This window comes from Vicia villosa, linkage group LG1, assembly GCF_029867415.1.
Source record: "Vicia villosa cultivar HV-30 ecotype Madison, WI linkage group LG1, Vvil1.0, whole genome shotgun sequence".
NCBI lineage: Eukaryota > Viridiplantae > Streptophyta > Magnoliopsida > Fabales > Fabaceae > Vicia > Vicia villosa.
In genome coordinates, this window is record NC_081180.1 from 103,739,942 (window position 1) to 103,765,096 (window position 25,155).

The window sequence follows — 25,155 nt, forward strand, 5'->3', positions numbered from 1 at the left end:
TTTAAGAAAGGAGTGCAAACAAGATGAAAAAATGGTGTCAAAAGTAGTGTGCCAAAGTCAAAAATCAACCCAAGGCCTAAAAGCACCAAGGAGTTACATCAAATAGATGTGAGAACAACATTCCTAAATGTTTCTGATAAGAAGTTGGACAGGCCCAAGAGAGAAAAGAAAGTTTCAGTTTTACTCAAAGATTATTATTATTAATTAGGTGATGTTAGTAGTTTATGTTGGTTCCCTCTTTATGTTTTGGGCCTATTCCTTTCAGCCCATTTAGTAGGATAAACCCTAACTATTTATATTGTAGTTTGCTGAATATTGAAGCTATGAAGAAAGTATGAAGTTTGTCTAATGTCAATTTCTTTTTATGCCATTTAGATCTAAATTTAGCCTAGCTTAGTCTAACATTGGTGCTTTCATCTCCTTCCTCTCATCCCTCCCATGGCTCCCTCAAAACCACCCAACCCCACTTCTAAAGAAATTTTAGAAGAAGCCCTTCAAATTACTACCTTAAACCTATACAATGCAATGCAAGAGACACAAGAGCAGATGGATGTCAGATTCCACCAAATCTCTACCGAATTATCTAACCTCCAAACAAGGTTTGATAATGATAAAACTGTGGAAGACTCTAGATTTGATTCACTCATGGCAGCTATTAACAAAATAGCTACTCAAAAAGAGCCTCAGCAGCTCCTTACAGCCCCTTCTGCTACTGTTCACGAATCTGGTACATCAAGCAGATCTGCTACTGTTCACGGATCTGGGACCACTGCTGGGTCAACTACTGTTCACGGAACAGTACCTCCGCGTAGCTCTACTACTGTTCATGGAACAGCAGCCCCTTCAGGTATGACACAGCAACTACATTATGTTTCTAGGGTTTCTACACCTAATTTTCCAAATCTGTCACCTACACACACCCCCTTACGCAATTCTGCAACCTTTTCCACCACACATCCTCAGCCAACACCTACACGTCACTATAACCCTCACACCACCTCAACCTTTGTACCCTACCCCCCTATTCCAACCATTTTATCATCTTCCCAACCTTTCCACATCCCTTTTTCCCATCAGTCCCCTTTTTCACAATTTCCTTCCCAACAACCTTACCCCAATCTCTCCCATATACCACCTTTACCAACAGCTCGTACCCCAAAACTTGACCTACCTATGTTTGATGGTTCCGGACCTCTTGATTGGTTGTTTCAAGCGGAGCAGTTTTTTAATTTTTATAATATGCCTCCGGAAAATCGTTTATCCTTAATATCCTTTTACATGAAGGGTGATGCCTTAAGTTGGTTTAAATGGATGCATAATAGTCATTTATTATCTGATTGGGCCTCTTTTACAAGAGCCTTAGAATTGCATTTCGGCCCCTCTGTGGTGTCGTTTTTTTTACCTCCCCGTTTCACTTGGGAGGACGGCACGCTAAACCCTTCACGCGAAATTTGGAAGGAGAATGCGCCCGTGGTGGGATGAATTTTATTTCAGTTCTTCCTACGATATCACACGAACTTTCTTATTTGTCCTACGAGTAGGAAAGGGGAAAAAAGATCTCAACTAAACCCTAGGAGTTTGCTAAGTGTGGGGATTTCACCTAGACTAGAAATTCTGGAGTCCGGGGGGTCGGTTATACATAGGGAAGTGTTTAAACACCCTACATATCTGTAGTACTCTACAGGAACCTTCTCTGTGTCATTGTGATTGTGTTTATTGCTAATGATTGGGAAAGTTTCTCCTTTGTGTTAGGAGAGAGAATTGATTTGATTTGAAAAGACAGACAGATAGACAGACTGACTATTTTTGGTATTTTATTAGCTCGCTGAGATTCCTTGTGAACCTCATGCCTACATATCCCTAGTGGAAGTCAGAGCTTAATGTAGTTCGGGGAACTAACTAGGGAAATTAATTGTTTTTGGGTGCCTTGCTTGAAGCTCAAGGTTGAAGCTTGGAATTAAATCTCTGTTTACAGTAAAGAGACATGAAATCATCTTTACAGAGAGGTATTTGTACTATTCTACCACAAACATTTAAAAGTGACAGAATAACTGGATTCATTTCATTCAAGAGGGGAGTCTACTTGGTTGATCAAGTATGACAGCCATTGTGCCTCTAAAATGAAAGAAAGATGCTCGTCCAAATTAGGGAAAGTGTACAAGTCTGGGGATGTGCCAGAGCATGTCTTTCAGAGTCCTAAATGGGAGACTTTGATTGAAATTGAAATTGAAATGTTTGTTTGTTTGAATGTGGTAGAGTAGTAAAAATATCTCTCTATAGAGATAAGCTATGTCTATCTACTGTATAAAAGATTTGACTTTAGCTGGCTTGTATGAGGCCCAAGCTTGAGGCTTTTTGATTGATTAATTAGTATTATTGACTCTGGGAGATGACTCCACTGGGGATTAATTACAGGGTATTTTTGTGTTCTGTACAAAGCCCAGAATTGAGGCTGACTCTACTTAGGGAGACTCTATTTGTGTGCCTTGTACAAAGCCCAAGGTTGTGGCTAACTGTTGAGGATAATTGAATTTTTAAGACTATGAATGACTCTATTTTGTGTGCCTTGTACAAAGCCCAAGGTTGTGGCTGACTGTTGCTAGGGAAAACATTATTTTCTGCCTTGTACAAAGCCCAAGGTTGTGGCGGACTCTTAAATGAATTAAGTATGGATGACTATATGGGGAAGGATCCTAAGTGTTAGGAATCTTTGACACATGAAAGTATGGTTTATCTGCCTTGTACAAAGCCCAAGGTTGTGGCTACTGAATGATGAAGAACTCACTGGGGAGACTCTATTATCTGCCTTGTACAATGCCCAAGGTTGAGGCTGAGTCTTGACAGGGGAGTTTTATTATTTGGGTGCCTTGTATGAAGCCCAAGGTTGAGGCTAACTATTTTTGTTGGTTTTGACTCTACTGAGGAGATTTTATTTATTAAAAGACTGTTTTTCTTTGGAAGCTAACCCTTTCCAGGGATTTTGACTCAGCTGGTGAATTTGTCTGTTAAAAGACTGACTTTATCATGTTTTTTGGAGGCTGACCCTTTCCAGGGGTTTTGACTCTTTTGGGGAAACTATCTCCTAAGAGAAATGACATTATTTTTGAAAGACTGATATTGGAGGCTAACCCTTTCCAGGGGTTTTATTGAAAATGAAGGAAAGTGTGGAAGCTAACCCTTTCCAGGGATTTATTTGAAATGGAGGTTGATTTTAATTGACTTTGGAGGCTAACCCTTTCCAGGGGTTTTGTTGAAAATGAATGGCAGAAAGATTATCTAATGGAGACTTCTTGTTTAAAGCCCAAGATGAAGGCTGACTCAATGCTGAGGATGACCCAAAGCATGGATCCTAGACTCTGCTAAGGAAGATTGATGAAGATAAGGGTGACAGAGACTGTCCATGTCTCTCATTCCAAAAGGTGTACTCAATGCAAAATTGAGACAAACTTAGCTTGTTTAAAGTCTGGTTTAAATTGGAAGAAACTCACCAGGGTAGGCTAAAAGGTGACTAAAGACCTGTTCCTATGTTTATAAGAAACCTGATGGGTCCTTGTATACAAGCTCAAGAGGAAGCTGGAAATGCTTTTAAGAAGCCTGTGGGTCCTTGTACAAAGCCCAAGAGGAGGCTAATCGAGGGTCCTTGTTATAGCACAAGAGAAAGCTATGTAGTTTTGAACTTATTTTGGCTCTAAGCAAATGGGTAAGAGGTTTCACCGGGAATAATTCCTCTTTGGGTGGATGTGTCCTATTATTTGGATTCTAAGGTTTTTGCCAAGATGTTTCACCGGGAATAATTCATCTTGGGGGTTTGAACTACAGATCTCTAATTAGGAAAGAGCCTTCACCGGGAAGACATTCTCTATCCTAGGCCATATTCCTATAATATATATATAGTTTAACTGTCCTAGGGTTTATACTCAAACGTAGTTCTAAACTAATATATGCACAGTTTATATTTGACAGTAATTTAAACAAAGACTGTAAATTGAAAGCTTGTAAAGCCTAACCTGGATGGAGTGGAGGCCATTGAAGAAGTATGTACAGAGCCTCAACAGTAATTTTTGTTGTTTTGTTGATAACAGTTGAATATATATGATAAACAGTTAATGGTTTTTGAAAACAGAAGAAGTGAAGATGGACAAAGGTCACATAGGTATCTGAAGAGTTTCACCGGGAATAATGCCCTTCAAATACCAGAAGAATGTTTTGAAAACAGAAAGAAGATTTTGAAAATACAGTTTTGAAAACAAGCTAAGAAGAGAAGGTTTTTGGGACTTACACTCTATTAGAGGCCCAGTACTTTACAGTACTGGTGTAAAAGTAATTTGAAAAATGATTTGGAATGATGCAAGGTTTTGTTGTTTGAAAACCTTAATCATCCGTTTAATCAGAGATTGAAAACAGTTTTGAAAATTGACAAAAGTCAACTTAATTAGGGTAAAAATAAAGACTTTTTAACTAATTAAGACCTAAACAATTAGGGTTTTATCATAAAATTATTTACAAAGTGATTAGGTTAAAATAAAGTGATAATATATATTTAAAGTATTTAAGAAAACACTTAAAAACATACTATTTTAAACCTAATTAAAATTCAAGAAATAAATAATATTTTTTTGATTTTTTTGATTATTCACAAAATAGGTATATTAAATGATAAGTGTGTGAAAAATGAAGTGAAAATAAATTAATTTGATGGGTTAAATAAATATGTGAAGTTTGTGAGAAAATGAAAGAAATTGTGTGTTAAAAAAATAGTTTTGGCCCTTGGAGGGTTTGAACCCACGCCCTCTAGGTCACACACTCAAAACAAACACCACTGAGCCAACGCGCGTGTGGTGATAGCAACTTGCATTCATTTGGTTATGTTTCAAAACAACTAGTAAATCATTGAAAAATAAAAGAATCAAAAAGTCTGGGGCGAGGGGGATTCGAACCCCAGACTTGAGGCATGATGAGACTAAGGGCGTATGGGAGGCCACTAGGGCAAGTTTGTTCAGTCGTTTAAGGAACGTATACCATTCAAAATAAAATAAACTTTGGCCCCAGATTCAAATTTTGCGCGCCATGTCCATAGTCATCTTCTTCCTCGAGCTCAAAGATTTTCAAAATCCTAACTCTCTGGTTTCTCAACTAAGTGACATGATGTAAACATCAATCTTGTTCTAAATTTCCTCACGAATCCAGATATGTAACTAACACTTATTTATATGAACTACAGCTACCTAATTTCTCAGAAAACTCTAAGAACATATAAACCCTAAATTTGAAATTAAATGACAAACAAGATGAATAAATGCAAGATGATAGAGGGTTTTCAATCCTCTGATGATGCTAAACAAGATAGAATCGAGCTTTAACTCAGTGAGTGCTTAAATTAAAGAGGTGAAGTTCAGAAACTTACCTCTGAAAATGGAGGTCGTGAGGATGATTGAGAGCAACTGGGCTTGAATGAATGATCTCAATAACTTCCCTGAGACTCAATGATGCTAACTGAATGCTTATTGGAGCTTGAATCCTCCTGAATTGCTCTATGGACCTCCCTCGATTTCAGCTTCAAGTGAACATGGAGGTTGTTGAATTTGGAGTTACAGATGAGCTGCAGCCATCTGGTTAGCTTCACTATGACCTGAGGAGTGTGCCTGGATGATTGGCTTGGCTCAGAACCTCCTGAATCACTCCATGGACCTCCAACTGCAAATGCTCCAAAGTGAGAGCAACAATGGTGTTCCTCCACTTACAGAAGTGATCCAGGTGCTTGGATCACCTCAAATGACCTCCCTTGAGATGTTAGAATGTTCACTTCCCAAAGATGAGCTCTGGTTTGAAGAAATCGATTCTTCTTGCCAAAGAACTTTGAAAAACAATGAACATGAGAAGAGAAAGAGAAAGCAAGGAATATGGTTGCTTTGGTGTGTTTTTGAATGAGGAATGCATCTGTATTTATAGGCAAATGGATCAGTATAGCTGCAGAGGAGTGAGCTTCCTTAGTGAAGTTGATTTGCTTTCTTAGCCATGAAGGAATTCAAAGAATATTCCAAGTGCAATGATGAGCTCTTTGATACCACTCCCTAGCCATCGGTTTTGCTTGATCTTAGGGGACCAAATGGCTGCAGAAATGAGCTCCAATTGGTTGGGAGAAGATTCCTTTGATGAATCACCAATTTGCCATAAATTCAAAAATGCAATCATTACATAATCACATGCTTTTGTTTTTGGGAATCTTCTCTAATCCTTATGCAATGATGGAAATTGATGTATGGTATGGTTTCAGATGCATTAGAGGTCGTGTAGCATCACTTAGTGAAGCAAAATGCACAAAATTGCAAAGTTCCAAATTGTACATGACCTATAATTTTACTTCATGAGGCCAACTTTGAACAAGCATAACTCCTAGCTCAAATTGAATTTGAAGAAGGTTGAACATAATTTGGAAAGCCCTAAACATCTACTTCAAATCATTAGTTTGGAGTTTCTTCAGAATCCTTTGGGAAATTTGTGAAAAATGAGCCTAAAGTTGGATGAAAACTAGGTTAAAACACTTAGAAAAATTTCTAAGTGTTTATGACCTAAACTTCAAAATTTCCAAAACTTCATAAATGATTGATCTTTTGAAAAAAGTTCCTTTGTAAGATGTTGTTTTATTTTGCAAGATCTACAACTTTCATGTTGGAAGTTTTTTGAGTTGTGTAGGTGAAATTTTGAGTTCTCACCATGCCTTCAAAAACCCTAATTCCCGACTTTTTGCTCCTTGATGAATTTCTTTGAATTTCTTTGGTCAAATGACTTTGACATCCATATATTGATGATATTGATCTTTGAAAGTCATTTTTTTGACCAAAAACCTTAAAAGTCAATGATGATCCCACACAGTTGACTTTTCTTGACAAAGTGAATTTTTGGACTTTTGTGTAGAAACAAGATCTTATCTTCAAATGAATGGTGTAAATGGATTAAATTGAGGTAGTAGAGATTCTTGAATCATGTCTTGAGTTTTGGATCCATGCCCTGATTAAAAGTCAACTATCTTGGTGAATTAGGTCAAAAACCCTAATTGTCGACCAGAGGACAATGATGACTGTAGACTTTGAACTGAGGTGTAATGTCCAGTGGATCTTGTCATATGAGTTATTTGAAGATGATTGATGTCTTTGAATGGTCCCTAAGGGCTTTTTAGGGTTTCCCAAAGGTGATCCCTGATTTTAGTCCTTGATAGGCTCCAAACCCTAGTCTGTTGATCTGAGTAATTCTGTACCTAGATGACTGGGTGTCTAATCAATCATAGGTGAAATAATGAAGCTTTTGAGTCTTATGATTGTATTAGAGACTAATCCCTCTATTGATTGATCCTTTGCCTGAGTTTTCTTGTCTTTGAATACCCTCGATTGAATGTCAGGCTGTCCTGGGTACTTGCTTTGACTTGATGAAAATCCTGAAGATATGTCATCTCAGGGGGGTCAAAAATTAGGGTATGACAGATGCCCCTATTTAAGTTTCTTTTATCTGGAGGGAGAGAGATTGAGATCTCGATCTCTCCTGCGTAAAAGAGACTTAAATATCAAAGAATGCCCGAATTTTGGGCGCTCCTGAGATGATACAATCTTTGCATGATTTGATCCCGTTGTCGCACTTGGCGGGGGATGAGGAGACAAACTCCTGCAGAAATACTTGATGTGGATTCTGGCGAACGGATGGCAGTATAGGATGCGCAATCCATCTTCTTTAACTAAGTGTTGATACTTAGAGAAAGGTAAACAACCTCCCCTCGTTTCGGATGTCCATATCTCGAAACTGGCCTTAGTTGTGTTTGGACAATATCTCAGATAAAAAGAAAATCTCCAAAGGTCTGTTTCCTCATCAAACTTCTTACCAGCGCTTGGAGGTAAGATGCCATTTGACGGCTGTAAAGAAACTTCAAAGGTTTGTTTCCTCGTCAAACTTCTTATCAGCGCTTGGAGATAAGATGCCATTTGACGGCTGTAAAGAAACTTCAAAGGTTTGTTTCCTCGTCAAACTTCTTATTAGCGCTTGGAGATAAGATGCCATTTGACGGCTGTAAAGAAACTTCAAAGGTTTGTTTCCTCGTCAAACTTCTTATCAGCGCTTGGAGATAAGATGCCATTTGACGGCTGTAAAGAAACTTCAAAGGTTTGTTTCCTCGTCAAACTTCTTATCAGCGCTTGGAGATAAGATGCCATTTGACGGCTGTAAAGAAACTTCAAAGGTTTGTTTCCTCGTCAAACTTCTTATCAGCGCTTGGAGATAAGATGCCATTTGACGGCTGTAAAGAAACTTCAACATCTTCCCTTTTGACTTGACGTCTTTGAAAGAATGTCATACGGCCTCATGATCTTTTGAGGGGCTAATGACTTTGTTTGAAGGCGGACGAACTGTTTTCGGGGTGAAAACTGCCATTCGTCAACTGATGCCTGGGGAATCAATGAACTGTTTTCCTAAGAGGAAAACTGCCATTCATCGACTCTGTGGGGAGTTAAACATCCCAGAAACAGACAAACTGTTTGAAGAAACTGCCATTTGTCGATCTCTTGAGTATTTAACAGACAAACTGTCTTTTCTTGGGAAAAGACTGCCATTTGCCAATTGTTTAGGGGAACAAACTGTCTTCTGCCGGGGAAGACTGCCATTTGTCGACCCTGTCATGAAAGAAAGTGAGCAAACTGTCTTCTGCTGAAAGAGACTGCCATTTGCTGACTTTGTTATGATAGAGAGTGAGCAAACTGTCTTCTGCTGAAAGAGACTGCCATTCGCTGACTTTGTTATGATAGAGAGTGAGCAAACTGTCTTCTGCTGAAAGAGACTGCCATTTGCTGACTCTGTTATGATAGAAAGTGAGCAAACTGTCTTATGCTGAAAAAGACTGCCATTTGCTGACTCTGTTATGGTAGAAAGTGAGCAAACTGTCTTCTGCTGAAAGAGACTGCCATTTGCTGACTCTGTTATGATAGAAAGTGAGCAAACTGTCTTCTGCTGAAAAAGACTGCCATTTGCTGACTCTGTTATGGTAGAAAGTGAGCAAACTGTCTTCTGCTGAAAGAGACTGCCATTTGCTGACTTTGTTGTGATAGAAAGTGAGCAAACTGTCTTCTGCTGAAAAAGACTGCCATTTGCTGACTCTGTTATGGTAGAAAGTGAGCAAACTGTCTTCTACTGAAAGAGACTGCCATTTGCTGACTCTGTTATGATAGAAAGTGAGCAAACTGTCTTCTGCTGAAAGAGACTGCCATTTGCTGACTCTGTTGGGGAATCTGAACTATCTTCTGGACGAAGACTATCATTCGCTGACTCCGCTGGGGAATCATTTGTCGATCTGCTGGGAGATTCTGAATTTTTCTTTGACAAGAAGTGGCACCTCTTGACCCTGCTGGGGGAAATACCAAACCTCTAGAGAATTCCAAAATGTGAAGCAGACTATCTTGTCTGAAGAAGACTGTCGAATGTCGCTCTGCAGGAGAATCTTGGCTGAGGAATTCCAAAAGTGAACAAACTATCTCCTTGAGGGAGACTACCATTTGTTGACTTGCTTGGTGAGATCTTTGTGTATGAACTGTTGTTTCGAAGGAAAAAGTTTCTCCGGAACTTGCAGGGGAAACTCGAGTTCATGCCTCAATGACTTAGGCATTCACAGGATCAAAGCCTGATTCGGCTATGCAATTATGATGTAATGTATGCATGAATGTTATGACAATGATAAAATGTAAAGTGAATGTGAATAGAATTGTAGCGGATGTAAAATCCTATGATACGACTGAAATTCTTGTGGATCAGAAGATGTCCTCTTCTTGTAGTTCGAACTCTGTTGGGAATACCTCGTTATCAGTTGTCCGCTGTCCGAAGTAAGTAATATGAATTGAAGTAAAGATCCGTCATCGGGAGATGTTCGCAAAGCGACCTCATGGGGAAATATTGGTTCCCGGAGTCTCAACCGTTCTCGGAGCAACTGTTTGCATTCTTCCTATTGTTTGTAAACCTTAGAAAGAAATTTCACCTTTATTTTTGCAAGTAAATTCATTTTATTTTTTTTTATAAAAACATTTGTTTCAAGAAAATGACTGTTTAAACTTAAAATGCATTTCAAGAAACTGAATAAGACTAGATTGCAAAGGAAAAGCACAAGGCTCAAATTATTATATATGGAATGGTAATCAGCCGAATGCTTGATTCCATGGAGTATTTACAAAGTTGGAAATTGGTAATTTTCGGGAAAAGGGCTACGATGAAACGTGACGACCATTATCTTTCCCTTCCACTCCGAGTTGCGCTGTATTCGTGCTTCGTAGAAGATGACCTACTGCTGATGAATACTCCGCTATGGATTTTGAATGATCAAGTTTATTCTGAACACAGTTACTTGCCATATATCCCTAACTTTTGCGTAAACTACCCCTTTCGGGTTTTAAGTCTACCGGGATTGATATATTATATATTTTTTTTTATGTCTCTAATTTTTGCCTGAATCGCCCTTTCGGGTTTTCGATTCACCGAGACGCTCTTTTTTGCCTAAGTCGCTCTTTGCGAGTTTTCAACTTAGCGAGCTGTTCTTTTGTTTATTTAGGCGAAGTATTTCTTGACTGCGTCGACGTTCACAGGACGGGTGAATTCTTCTCCATCCATAGTCGTGAGTATTAAGGCTCCTCCTGAGAAAGCTCTCTTGACCACGTAGGGGCCGTCATAATTGGGAGTCCATTTCCCTCTCGAATCTGTGAGAAAAGATTGAATCTTTTTGAGTACAAGGTCGCCTTCTTTGATTGTGCGAGGTCGAACCTTTTTGTCGAAAGCTTTCTTCATTCTTTGTTGATATAACTGTCCGTGGCATAAAGCTGTCATGCGCTTTTCTTCGATTAAGTTCAATTCGTCGAATCTGCTTTGACACCACTCGGCTTCTGTTAATTTTGCCTCCATCAAGACTCTCATTGATGGAATCTCAACCTCTATTGGTAGGACTGCCTCCATGCCATATACAAGGGAGAAAGGAGTTGCTCTAGTCGAAGTACGTACTGATGTACGGTAACCATGAAGAGCATACGGGAGCATTTCATGCCAATCTTTGTAAGTGATGACCATCTTCTGAATGATTTTCTTGATGTTTTTGTTAGCTGCTTCTACAGCTCCATTCATCTTTGGTCTGTAAGGAGATGAGTTGTGATGTTCGATCTTGAATTCTTCACAAAGCTCCTTCATCATTTTGTTATTCAAATTTGACCCATTGTCAGTGATTATCTTGCTAGGAATGCCGTAGCGACAGATGATGTGATTCTTGATAAACCTGACGACAACTTGTCTTGTAACGTTTGCATATGAAGCTGCTTCAACCCATTTGGTGAAATAGTCTATGGCTACCAAGATGAAGCGATGTCCGTTGGACGCTTTTGGTTCGATCATTCCAATCATGTCGATTCCCCACATGGAGAAAGGCCAAGGGGAAGAGAGTATGTTGAGAAGAGATGGTGGCACATGAATTCTATCGGCGTAGATCTGGCATTTGTGACACCTCTTTGCGTACTGGTAGCAATCTGACTCCAATGTCAGCCAATAATATCCTGCTCTCAGTATTTTCCTTGTCATGGTATGTCCATTGGTGTGAGTACCAAAGGAACCTTCATGTATTTCTCTCATGAGTATTTCTGCTTCTTTTCTGTCAACGCATCTGAGCAGAACCATATCGAAGTTTCTCTTGTACAGAACATCTTCATTCAAGAAGAATCTACAAGCTAACTTTCTCAAAGTCTTTCTATCTTTCTTTGATGCCCCAAGAGGGTACTCTTGCTTTTGAAGAAAGTTCTTGATGTCGTGATACCACGGTTTGTCGTCGATGATTGCTTCTACTGTGAACACATGAGCGGGCCTATCCAGGCGCATAACATCGATCCGAGGAATGTCATTCCAATGATTTATCCTAATCATGGAAGAGAGTGTGGCTAACGTATCAGCCAAGTTATTTTCTTCACGAGGAATGTGATGAAAATCTACCCTGTCGAAGAATGGTAACAATCTTCTTGCGTAGTCTTTGTAAGGAATTAGCCCTGGTTGGCGTGTTTCCCATTCTCCTTTGATTTGATTGATGACCAAAGCAGAATCTCCATATACATCCAAGTGTTTGATTCTTAGATCCATGGCTTCTTCGAGACCCATGATGCAAGCTTCATATTCGGCCTCATTGTTTGTGCATTTGAAAGTTAATCTGGCAGTAAATGGAATATGGGTACCCTGAGGCGTAACAATGATTGCCCCAATTCCTCGTCCATAAGCATTGACAGCTCCGTCAAAGATTAAGCCCCACTGGGATCCTATCTCAGGTCCTTCGTCTGGTAGTGGCTCGTCGTAATCTTTCATCTTGAGGTACATGACGTCCTCGTCCGGAAAGTCGAAACTGGTTGATTCATGACCATTGAGTGGGTGGTGAGCCAGGTGCTCAGCTAGAATGCTTCCTTTCACGGCTTTCTGTGCGTGATACTCAATGTCGTATTCTGATAACAACATCTGCCAACGGGCAATTCTCCCGGTTAAAGCAGGCTTCTCAAAGATGTACTTGATTGGATCCATATGAGAGATCAAACAAGTCGTATGTCGAATCATGTACTGGCGGAGACGCTTGGCAGCCCAAGCCAAAGCACAACACGTCTTCTCGAGCATGGAGTAGCGGGATTCACAGTCAGTGAACTTCTTGCTCAGGTAGTAAATGGCATGCTCTTTTCTCTTCGTCTCGTCTTGCTGTCCAAGGACACAACCCATGGAGTCTTCTAAGACGGTTAAGTACATTATCAAAGGTCTTCCTTCCACTGGAGGAGACAAGATTGGTGGTTCGAGCAGATATTCCTTAATGCTGTCGAACGCTTTCTGACAATCGTCTGTCCAGACGCAACTTTGATTTTTCCGTAGAAGTTTGAAAATAGGAGCGCAAGTTGCAGTCATGAGATATATGAATCTCGAGATGTAATTCAGACGTCCAAGAAATCCTCTAACTTGTTTCTCGGTTCTGGGCGAAGGCATTTCTTGAATTGCCTTGACTTTGTCTGGATCTACTTCAATTCCTCGTTTGCTGACAATGAAACCAAGGAGTTTTCCTGAGTAGACACCAAAGGTGCACTTGTTGGGATTCAGGCGAAGCTGAAACTTCCGTAAGCGTTGAAATAACTTTGTCAGATTCTGTATGTGATCTTCTTCATTTTCTGATTTGGCAATCATGTCGTCCACATAGACTTCCACTTCCTTATGCATCATGTCGTGGAAAAGCGTAGTCATGGCTCTTTGATAAGTTGCCCCCGCGTTCTTTAGTCCAAAAGGCATAACACGGTAGCAGAACGTGCCCCAGGGGGTGATGAAAGCTGTTTTTTCCATGTCTTCAGGTGCCATTTTGATTTGGTTGTATCCTGAAAATCCGTCCATGAACGAGAAAACTTTGGATTTTGCTGTACTGTCTACCAACATATCAATATGTGGTAAAGGAAAATCATCCTTAGGGCTAGCTTTGTTCAAATCTCTGTAGTCGACGCACATGCGGACTTTTCCGTCTTTCTTAGGAACGGGAACAATGTTAGCTAACCACTGAGGGTATTCTGAAGTGACAAGGAAACCTGCGTTGATCTGCTTTTGAACTTCCTCTTTGATTTTCATGGCCATCTCCGGATGAGTTCTTCTTAATTTTTGCTTGACCGGAGGGCATTCGGCTTTTAATGGCAAGTGATGCTCCACTATACTGGTATCCAACCCTGGCATATCTTGATAAGACCAAGCGAAGACATCTGAGAATTCTTTGAGCAGCTGTATCAAACTCTTTCTGATCTCTGAACTGAGCGAAGCTCCAATCTTAACCTCTTTTCTGTTTCCATCGGAACCAAGGTTAATGATCTCTAGAGGCTCATTGTATGGCTGAATGGCCTCTTCCTTTTGTTGAAGTAATCGTGAAATTTCCTTTGATATTTCTTCGTCTTCTTCTTCCTCTGCCTCGAATACAGGAAACTCAAAGCTTGGAGAAGTCATACGGTCGCACGTTTCAACGGGGTATTTTATGATTAATCTGCATATGTGTGATAAGTTTTATTTAGACAACGAGGGAAGACTCGGTGTATGCAGTTAATGGAATATTTTGATGTTTTTTAAGGGTGTTTTCTAGGATTACCAATTTCCGAAAAAAAGAAAAGGAAAAACTAAACGAAGGAACAGAATGACATTTTTATTTATGGACAGTCATTTCTTGAAACAAAAGACCCTATAAAACAAAACTCTATTGCTTTGGGCGAAGCAAAGAGGGACATTTAACTAAGAAATAGTAAAATGCAAAGCCCTATGAAACATCTCTTCACCCTGGGCTATGGTGAGAGGACAAAATTGAAGGATAGAAAAACACTTAGAAAGGGGGGGGGGGGTTTGAATAAGTGTAGCTTTAAAAAACTTGACAGATAAAAATAAATTGCACAGTTATTTTTATCCTGGTTCGTTGTTAACTAAACTACTCCAGTCCACCCCCGCAGAGATGATTTACCTCAACTGAGGATTTAATCCACTAATCGCACGGATTACAATGGTTCTCCACTTAGTCAGCAACTAAGTCTTCCAGAGTCTTCTGATCACACACTGATCACTCCAGGAACAACTGCTTAGATACCCTCTAAGACTTTTCTAGAGTATACTGATCCACACGATCACTCTAGTTACAACCTGCTTAGATAACTTCTAAGACTTCCTAGAGTATTCTGATCCACACGATCACTCTAGTTCCTTACAACTTAATGTAATCAATTCTAAGAGTATTACAATTGCTTCTTAAAAGCGATAATCACAAACTGTGATATTTCTCTTAACGTTTAAGCTTAATCTCACTAATATATTACAACAGCAATGTAGTGAGCTTTGATGAAGATGAAGATTCTGAGCTTTGATTTGAACAGCGTTTCAGCAAGTTGATATTCACAGAATAGGTGTAGAATTGGTTAACCTTGCTTCTCATCAGAACTTCATATTTATAGGCGTTGGAGAAGATGACCGTTGAGTGCATTTAATGCTTTGCGTGTTCCGTACAGCATCGCATTTAATGTTATACGCTTTTGTCAACTACCTCGAGCCTTGTTCACGCAGTGTCTACTGACGTAGCCTTTAGTAGCTTTTAACGTTCCTTTTGTCAGTCAGCGTAGCTTGCCACTTGTACTTTCTTCTGATCTGATGTTTGTGAATACAACGTTTGAATATCATCAGAGTCAAACAGCTTGGTGCAAAGCATCTTCTGATCTTCTGACCTTGAAGTGCTTCTGAGCGTGATACCATCAGAACTTCAGTGCTTCTGTTCTCTTGTTCTTCTGATGCTTCCATAGACCCATGTTCTGATACTGCTTCGACCATCTTCTGATGTCTTGCCAGACCATGTTCTGATGTTGCATGCTGAACCCTTTGAGACAAAGCTTCTGAGCGCTGAATTATGCGTACTCTTTATATATTTCCTGAAAGGGAAATTGCATTGGATTAGAGTACCATATTATCTTAAGCAAAATTCATATTATTGTTATCATCAAAACTAAGATAATTGATCAGAACAAATCTTGTTCTAACAATCTCCCCCTTTTTGATGATGACAAAAACATATATAAATGATATGAATTTGCGATCAGAAAGAACAGACGGCAAAAGACAAATTACACAGCTATAGCATAAGCATATGAATATGTCTCCCCCTGAGATTAACAATCTCCCCCTGAGATAAATAATCTCCCCCTGAAATAAATACTCGAAGAACTTTAACAAAACACTTCCCTGATTATTTCGGTAGAGACGATCATATAAGCTTCTGTCTTCAGAGAATTCATAGCTTCTGACTTCTGCTTCCATTGGACAGCTTCAGAACTAGAATTTCTTTAGATCCCTAGAACACTCATAGCTTCTGATTCCTGCTTCCATCTAGGACAGCTTCAGAACTTGAATTTCTTTGATCTTCTGAACATTCACAGCTTCTGATTTCTGCTTCCATTCAGGACAGCTTCAGAACTTGAGTTTTCTGGATCTTTAGAACATTCACAGCTTCTGATTTCTGCTTCCATTTAGGACAGCTTCAGAACTTGAGTTTTCTGGATCTTTAGAACATTCACAGCTTCTGATTTCTGCTTCCCTCGGATAGCTTCAGAGCTTGAATTTTTACCAACATCACTTCATGCTAGATTTGTATCAGAACATTGTTGAATGTACCAGAGCATCATCAGAGCATCTCTACATCCTGAAATGTTACAGAACAAAAACTAAACGACAAAAGTCAGCATGAACGAGTTAGAACATAAAATATATATTCGAACACATTATATGTATCAGAGCCATATAGGCTAAAATAATGTATCAGAGCAAATAGAATTTTGTCATATCAAATAGACAAATATGGATCAAATTCTATTATCAGTGCTTCTGATTTCTGAAGCTTGACAGCACTCAGCTTGCTTCAGTTTCCATGAGCTTATTCTTGTGTTTGCTTTGAAGATTCTCTTTACTTCTTTATACCTGCAAAACACTTAAACCATATAGAACTTGCAGTTCTTGTTAGTGAATGTGTGGGAGCTTTACCCAGCAACTGATAGATTAATCAAATCATTTATCATTTATCTTCTCCCCCTTTTTGTCATTACATCAAAAAGAATATTTCAAAAAGATTCAGATGAATAAAACGACAAAGAAAATCACTGGAATGTAAAAAATAAAGAAGGTTTTCATAGATAGACAAAAGACAAATTACAAGAGAGGAATGCAGGAAAACATATGCAACAGGAAAGAAAACTACAAAGACCAAAGGACTAAGATCCTAGCCTACGCAAAATTCGCGCCAGAACATCATGAATCCCGTCAGTGCTTGTAGCTTGCCTTGCCATGAAGGAGCGAAACTCAGCATTGGCTGCTTCTTGCGCGTCCAAACGAGAAGCCAGCACAGCTTGATTCTGATGAAGAGTTTCCAAGGTCTCCATCAGAGCTGAGGTTTCACCAGAAGAAGAGGCACCTGAATATCTGCCAAAAGGGACAGCAATCTCAGCAGGGTGATCTTCTGGGAGATCTTCAGCTTGTGCATCTTCCATTTCCTCATCTGAGTCTGACTCAGAAGTAGCCTTAGCATATTCTGGTTCAGGCAGCTCAGAAGTTCCATCTTCCAATGCTTGAAGAATAGCTGCTAGGTTTGTTGGAGGAGTAAGACCAGCAACTTCAGCAGGATACACCACTACTGGAAAGACCATGTGAGGTGCTTTTTCAGAAGGGTTCATTCTGAACCAGTTGAACAGCCACTGAAAATCTCCAGTCAGCACAGGAAACCATGGTTTCCACACCACGATGTCTCTGCAGAGATTTCCTTCTTCCAACTTATCTGCAGGTATCTTCTTCTCAAGAACACTTCTGTTCCTGATGAGATGGTGACAGCTGCTTTCACCAGCTTCCAGCCGAAGACCACGAATACCAGGAGCTTCAGACATGATCCTTCTCTGAGTGTCTGTTGCCCTATCCAGAAAATCCTGACGAAAGGTATCCCAAAGGTTGCTTGTGGCATACTCATCCAGATGGTTAAGGTGAGCAGCACCCAGAATCTCCAACCAGCCATTTACATCAGACTGTAAAAGCTCCAGATATGATTGAGTGGTAGGGGTTGGAGGGTTGACAGTGAACCTGGAGTCGGGAAGAACAACACTGTAGGGATTAGGTGTTCTGGTGGGAAAAGGGTGTGAGAGAGATGAAGAAATGTCTGATGGATGGGTTGAAGGAGAGGAGATACCAGATGGTGAAGAAGGTGGTTCCGAGAGGGTGAATGAGGAGGAAGAGGTGGTGGAGGTCTTTGAGAAGGGAGTGATCCTTACTCTTTTTGGTTTGGTTTCTGGTTCGACAGTTGCCTTTCTCTTTTGTTTCCGATCATTATCTTGATTCCCAGAGCTTGACGATGGATTCATGATGAAGTTGCAGATATTGGAAACTGCTAGGGTTTATGATATGAAAAAGGAGAGAGACGAAAAAGAAACTGAATGCAGAGAGAGAGAAATATGAGAGGGAAAAGAAACGTTTGAGGAATATAAAAAGAAAACTGAAAGAGAGTAAATGATGAAAAGCATTTAATGTTACGTGACGTGAGGAGAGATAATAATGACAAAAGATGTGATTTGCACAGTTACCTAAGTAGACGTCCCCTCAACTGCACGCACGCTTGTCCAGGAATAGTGAACACGTGTTTACCATCTGGATAGCCAGTTACAGCTGTTTTGCTTTTAAAGAGATTCTGAATCAACTTAGACAATGAAACGTTAGTAATAACTGAATCACAATTCTAATTGATTTCAATCAGAACTTCTTAAAAAAAATTTCATTTCAGCAGATACCCATACATAAGAATTTCTCATCTTCTCATTTTTGGCTTGTTTCTGAAGACCCATTTTGTACCTATTATATTGAATCCATCTGGTCTAGGAACAAGATCCCAAACATCATTCCTTGTAAACTGATTCAGTTCTTCTTCCATAGCAATTATCCAGTCTGGATCTTCTAGAGCATGATCAACAGAAGTTGGCTCGATCAAAGACACAAGACCTAATTGACAGTCTGCATTGTTCTTAAGGAATGCTCTTGTTCTGATTGGATCATCCTTCTTTCCAAGAATGACATCTTCTGAATGACCAGAGATGAGTCTGGATGATCTTCTGACAGATGGTTCTTCAGAAATGCTTAGATCCTCCAGAGAAGCTGATACCTGATCTTCCGATTCTTTGCTTCTGAGAAGCTCTGCTTCTGATGCGTTGCTTCTTGGCTCAACAACTTCTGATATATCAATATCCCAATCTGCAAAATTATCAAACTGCTTTGGTTTTTCAGAACCAAGCTTATCATCAAACCTGATATTGATTGATTCTTCTACAATCAATGTTTCAGTATTGTATACTCTGTAGCCTTTTGAGCGTTCAGAATATCCAAGAAGGAAACATTTTTGTGCTTTGGAATCAAACTTACCAAGATGATCTTTAGTGTTCAGAATAAAGCATACACATCCAAAAGGATGGAAATATGAAATGTTGGGCTTTTTATTCTTCCACAATTCATACGGAGTCTTATTTAGAATAGGTCTGATAGAGATTCTATTCTGAATATAGCATGCAGTGTTTATTGCTTCTGCCCAGAAATGCTTAGCCATATTGGTTTCATTGATCATGGTTCTGGCCATTTCTTGCAGAGTCCTATTCTTTCGTTCTACAACTCCATTTTGCTGTGGAGTTCTAGGACAAGAGAAATCATGGGCAATACCATTTTCTTTGAAGAATTCTTCAAAGGATCTGTTCTCAAATTCACCACCATGATCACTTCTAACCTTTATGATTTTACACTCTTTTTCAGATTGAATCTGAATGCAGAAATCAAAGAACACTGAATGAGTCTCATCCTTGTGTTTCAAGAATTTTACCCACGTCCAGCGGCTATAATCATCTACGATGACTAATCCATATTTCTTCCTGTCATACCCCAAAATTTGCCCATGCCATTTTCCATACACAAAATCAAATCAAAAGACAAAGCTCCTATACAAATTCTCCTATACAAGGCTCTGAACTAGGGTTTGGGTCATTCAAAGGAAAATCACGGAATCAATGGCTCAAGATGGTTCCATAGGGTCACCAACATCCCAAAGAATCTCCATGTAAAGTTTCAAATTAATCAGAGCAAATTGAGTCCCTCAAAACTTGATTAGGTCAATAGTCGACTCTCAAGGGCAAAATGGTCATTTCAAGTCAAAATACAGTCAAAACTCAAGATATTTGGTCAACAACATCCTCATAACCCTAAAACCATCATTTGATCAAGGGTTGATCATGATGATGCAAGGAAAGATCAGAAAAGTCAAAAGGCAAAAGTTACTATTTTGGGCATGAACTGAAAAAGTCAACCAAACTTTGAAAATTCGCCAAATATTCATACTTCATCAGAAAAATTCCCACCAAAGCTCATGTTGAAGGGAATTCATTCCTCTATCCAATTGTCCAAGAATTAGAGCCCATAGATCAATGGTTCAAGAGATATGGCTTCATACATTATAGGTCCTCTTCAAAAGTCAACAAAAAGACACTTTCTTCAAAATGTCATAAAATGAGAATGAAAAATGATTTTGACATGGAACCAAAGACATTGGTTAGAGGACTCTCTAAGGTTTCCAAAAAGTCCAAGAACACCCCATACCTCAAAATTTGAGGGAGATATACCTTGTCAAAGTTGGCTAAATTTTGAAGAAGAAATGTGAACAAAAGAGCTTCAAAATGAATTTTCTTGCAAAGAGGCCCAATATGTTTTGGCCCAAGCTTGTTCCCCAAGTCATCTAGAAGCTCTAATTAGAAGGCCACGAAATTTTGATTAAAATTTGATTTTTATATGAATTAACATTCAATTAAATCATGATTTAATCAAATATTTAGAAGGAAAATTGAAAAGATTCAATTTATCTTTAATTTCAATCAATCCAATCCTCAAATATATCCTGTAATCATCATAAATTCGTGCACAAAAAGATTGGTAAAAGAAGATTGAAATTGAGCCATAATCAAGGAAAATTTCTTCATAATTTCAATCAAATTTCCATCACATTGAATTCTTGATTCAAAGAGATTTCCTTCATTTTTATTTAACCTAATCAATCTCATATATACACTGACCAAGACCAAACCCTTGAGGACAAGATTTTTGCAGTCAGAAAACTCAAACTCGAGCTCTAAAAAACTCAAAGAAATCCAATTCGGTTTCTTGCTTACAGAGAGATTCAAGAGTTTTTAAAGATGCAAAAAGCTTCCTGAGGCATCAAGGAAGCTTTCCCGATCAGTTACAAGGCCCAGAACCTCAAGAACACGCGAGCATCCCACTCGGTTTGTCACTTCTAAACTTGAATCGATTTGCATCGTACATACATTGTCATTCAAAATTAATTGCATATTCGTGTTTATTATCATCTAATGATTGTTTCTGGAAAGTTTGGTGAGTTTTAAACGTGAGAATCCGGATCCGCCATGTTAGGGTTCTAACCTTGAATTTGGGGGTTTTCGTTTGAGGAATTTTTAGGCCACAAAGCAGGTACCCACGCATTCGTATGAACGAGACGGATTGATTAGTGGCATCGCGCCAAATTTCTGTATGCGTTTGCATGTATTCGCTATTTCGCAGGTATGGAAGATGGAGTTTTTTACAACGCCATTGCCAATAAGCGCTGTAAAAAGCGCGCTGCTGAAAATCCAAGGTTGAAGACGACCTCGTGTCGTCGTGTGATTGGCCCATTCAAATGGAACGCGCGCGCATCTTTTAAGTGGAACAGCTGGATCCTGTGCATTACGATGCACACGCTATCATGTTCTCTCTCGTTCCTGGCCTTACGATCTCCTTAATTCCAGATCCAACGTGCATCAACCTGCGAGTCCATCATGCTCCACAGGCGAGCACTACACTGAATCAAAAGTTAAGTATTTTGTAATTTTTTTTATTTTTAATTACACAACCTAGTTTTGATTTTTATTTATACTTATATATATATATATATATATATATATATATATATATATATATATATTAATTTCAATATCTTTTTTTTCTTATTAATAATAGTAAATTATTTATTTGTTTTAAGAACTTTTTATATATGATAAATATTTATTTTACATGCTTATTTATTTATTTATAAATGTAATTATTTATATATTCATTTAATTTATTTTATCTTTAAATCATTAAAAAATAATTATTATTTTATTTTAATTCCGAAAAATTCCAAAAAAAATATTTTTTACTCAATTTAGTTTTTTGCCTCGATTTAATTAATTAGGTCGCAAGACCAATAATTAATTAAATCGATTTACCATTATATTCCATTTGAATCTTAACCAGGATTGATAATACATTGAAGATATCCCCTCTCTTTCTGCCTTGTCTTTTCAGGGTTACTTCCGAGGTTTCCTCCGACTCTAACCATATCAGATCAAATCCAAATCGAAGCTAAGTATTATTTATTAATCATTATTAATTTATTTGCCTTTTATTTTATTAGGGTTAACCCTGATTGTCTCTGAACTAATAATGCACTCACTGTACTTTGCCTTCTTGTTCTTCCTCCTTTTCAGGTTTAACAATTGTCAAAGCTACGTCATTGGTAACCCTAAACCCTAACCTTTTATTTTTCTGTGTAATTATTACTTGTGTCAAACCCCATTGGGGATCCGCTGGTTTCATTGTCCCCTTCCCCTTTATTACTTTATAACTGCGTGGTTAGTAATTTAGGGAGTGCAACTCGTTAATTGAATTAGAATAACTAATTAAAAGATAAATATCTGAATATAATCACGTGATTGTTGCACACACGCACCCTTTTGGGGTAACCTCCCTGTTGCCTTGTTGCCTGTTGCCTGTTGCCTTCGTGTTTTTTTTGCAGAATAAGCCATGTCCCTCGAATACGAGGATACCTCAGCCTGTTGCCTCGATAAAAAACGTCATGACCCTAATGATGCTGCCTTCGATACACAAATGACCTCGACCCTCGGATGTTGCCTATGGAAAAAGGCTGAGGTATCTTCTGGCTGCCAACGAAAAGGCTTATTCTGATCCTTGCCTTAGACTACCTGCCTCTCTATGGCATGGGACAGTCTTTTGGCAAAGGATGCTTCGATGACCCTTCAACCTCCAAACGAAAGGCTTCCTGCCCTCTTATGGCAAGGATAGACCCTTTCATTCTGAAAGGCAAAAAGAGACCTATCATCTGAGTTTAAGGTAATTGCCCCTAATTGCCTTGCAATGCTCAAACCTTTTATTATATTCTTTCTCATAATTTTTCAAAAGGGCAACGCTTATTCACAAGCTAAAGTCCCTATTTCTTTCATCTACATTTTCTAAACAAACGAGCAAGCAAAGCAATTAAGAGCCCATGGAAAACCATGGATGCAAAGGGTGCCTTACACCTTCCCTTTGCATAAATTACCCCCCGAACTTAGATTTCTTTTAAAAGGTTTTTTTCTGTTTCTTTTTGCCTTTCCGAATTTGTTTGGATAAAATAAAAGTCGGTGGCGACTCTTGCTTACCGCGACATTCCGATTAATTAAAAAAGTCAGTTCACCGTATTACAGAACTGGCGACTCTGCTGGGGATTTTTTTTCGATTAAGAGGGGTTACCTTAAAAGTTTAGGATTCACTTAAATGTTTTCTATTGTTTGTTTTGCTTGCTTTACTTTTGCAGGGTTGTTTTGGGTATTCTGCTGTGTGAAAGGTCCTACACCCGGATCTAGTGTACCTTAAGTATGTGGCATGAGACCAGGGAGGCTGTACGACATGTATCGTTACGGTTGAACTGGTGGCCACCGTTAGTGCGACGCTTTGGTTTGTCCTGATGGCCCTTGAATCTGATCGAGGAGACATTTGGCTACCGCGTGGTGTCATGAGCACTAATTCGCCCTTAGAACCTTAGTCGCACTTGACTTTGGCTTATAAGAAGTAGCGAGATGGCTGGCTTCGGATTCCTGACTGAAGCCGGTTGGTACTCGATGCTACACTCATTGAGATTGGACTCAAGGGATGCTTTTGGCTGGCCGATTGAGTGCTATGTTGAGACAATGCCCACGAGAAAGATCAGGGATATGAGCACCATAGAACCTGGTTACTTTTTAGGACAGGTTGAACCAACTAAACGAAAGGAAGAAGGGTATATACCTATGAACTTCATGCAAGCCTACCCTTAAGGCAATTGTGTGACTTGTTTGTGTTTGTTATCTACTTGGCATCATAACATCATAACATCATAACATCATAACATCATGACATATCATAACCACTAACAAATTTCAAGGACCGAGAAATTTATATTTACACTGTTTTGTAGGACATGGCTTTTTCTACCAGAGATTATGTACGACTCAACTTTGTAGGGATACCTTCTGAGCTTAAGGAGCTCGCCTTGGAAGTCCCTGGTGATCGCGACTTTACGTGTCTATAAATCTGATAACTGCAAGTGCACAGTCGTGTCGTGTAGTTTTAAAAGATATCGAATCCACAGGGACTATGAATCGATCTACCGTTATCTAAGGTTACTATGTAAAGCTAGGAGTACTAAAATTTCGATTGTTCCTAAGGGAAAGTGATTGTGAGAAAATAAAGAATAATAATAAAAGACAGGTATCAGTATGTATTTCGTTTAACTAGAGGTAATCCGAAGGTTCATTGGCTTTTGCATAATTAAATTAAAAATCTTTACTAATTCCAATTGATTAAAAATCCTCGTCTCAAACTTTCGCTCTGTTGATTCAGACTACTATCCTAATCCTAATGTACGCTTTCGCCATCCCATTAGATTTTAGAAGAGCTTTTTGGAAACAATGTAATTAATAAAATGCCTATTTTACGAGGTTGTTATCTATTTAAATCTCCTAATCTCAAACTTTCGCTCTGTTGACTCGGAGCAAGCTAATACCCCTAACGTACGCTTTCGCCATCCCGCTCGAGTGTAAAAACAATTTTTGAAAATAAATAAGTTCCAATTAGTTTTAATACGCCTTCGCCATCCTTAAAACTAATGTCCTATGTCTACTATCCAGTTAAAGATCTCAAACTTTCGCTCTATTGATTTTAACCTTTGACCGTCCTAATCCCTCAAACTTTCGCTCTATTGGTTTTAAGACTTACTAATTAAACTAGATATATAAACCAAAAATAAGTGATAATTAATAAAACATAATTTAAGCCAATTTATTTCGGATCCCTACGGTTAACTTACTTTACATACCGACACCTTAAGTAATTTAGCCAGACATATTAATACGATTAAACATGCATAAATCGGTTCGGTTCATAATAATAAGCATATTAAATGGCATATAATATATCATGCAAATAAATAATATAAATAAGGCGGTAAATAAAAACCTGAATTAAAATAAATCTGAATTGAATTGAATCTTGAAGTACTCGAACTTCCACCACAGGTTGGCTGGATCGTTCTTCGGAATTTAAATGGCAGAAAATAAAAACAAGGAAATAAAGCGATAAATCTAACGTAAGGCTAGATCTATGAAAAGTTCACAACAATTTCCAGTGTAGAAATCGTTGTGAGAAAATAGACGGTTAAATGAAAACAGAATAAGGAAAAGCAGTTCGCGGTACAATTTCGGCAGCACTTCGTTGGCAGGAAAT

At 38.7% G+C, this 25,155-nt stretch overlaps 1 protein-coding gene across 1 annotated transcript in view; it reads left to right on the top strand.

Moving 5' to 3' along the window:
- Positions 1–438: 438 nt before the first annotated feature.
- LOC131650581 (uncharacterized) overlaps positions 439–25,155 on the top strand; it is a 58,204-nt gene continuing 33,487 nt past the window's right edge. Inside the window, exon 1 of the mRNA XM_058920289.1 lies at positions 439–847. Within this exon, the coding sequence (XP_058776272.1) occupies positions 439–847 (409 nt within the window). The remainder of the gene's footprint in view (positions 848–25,155) is intronic.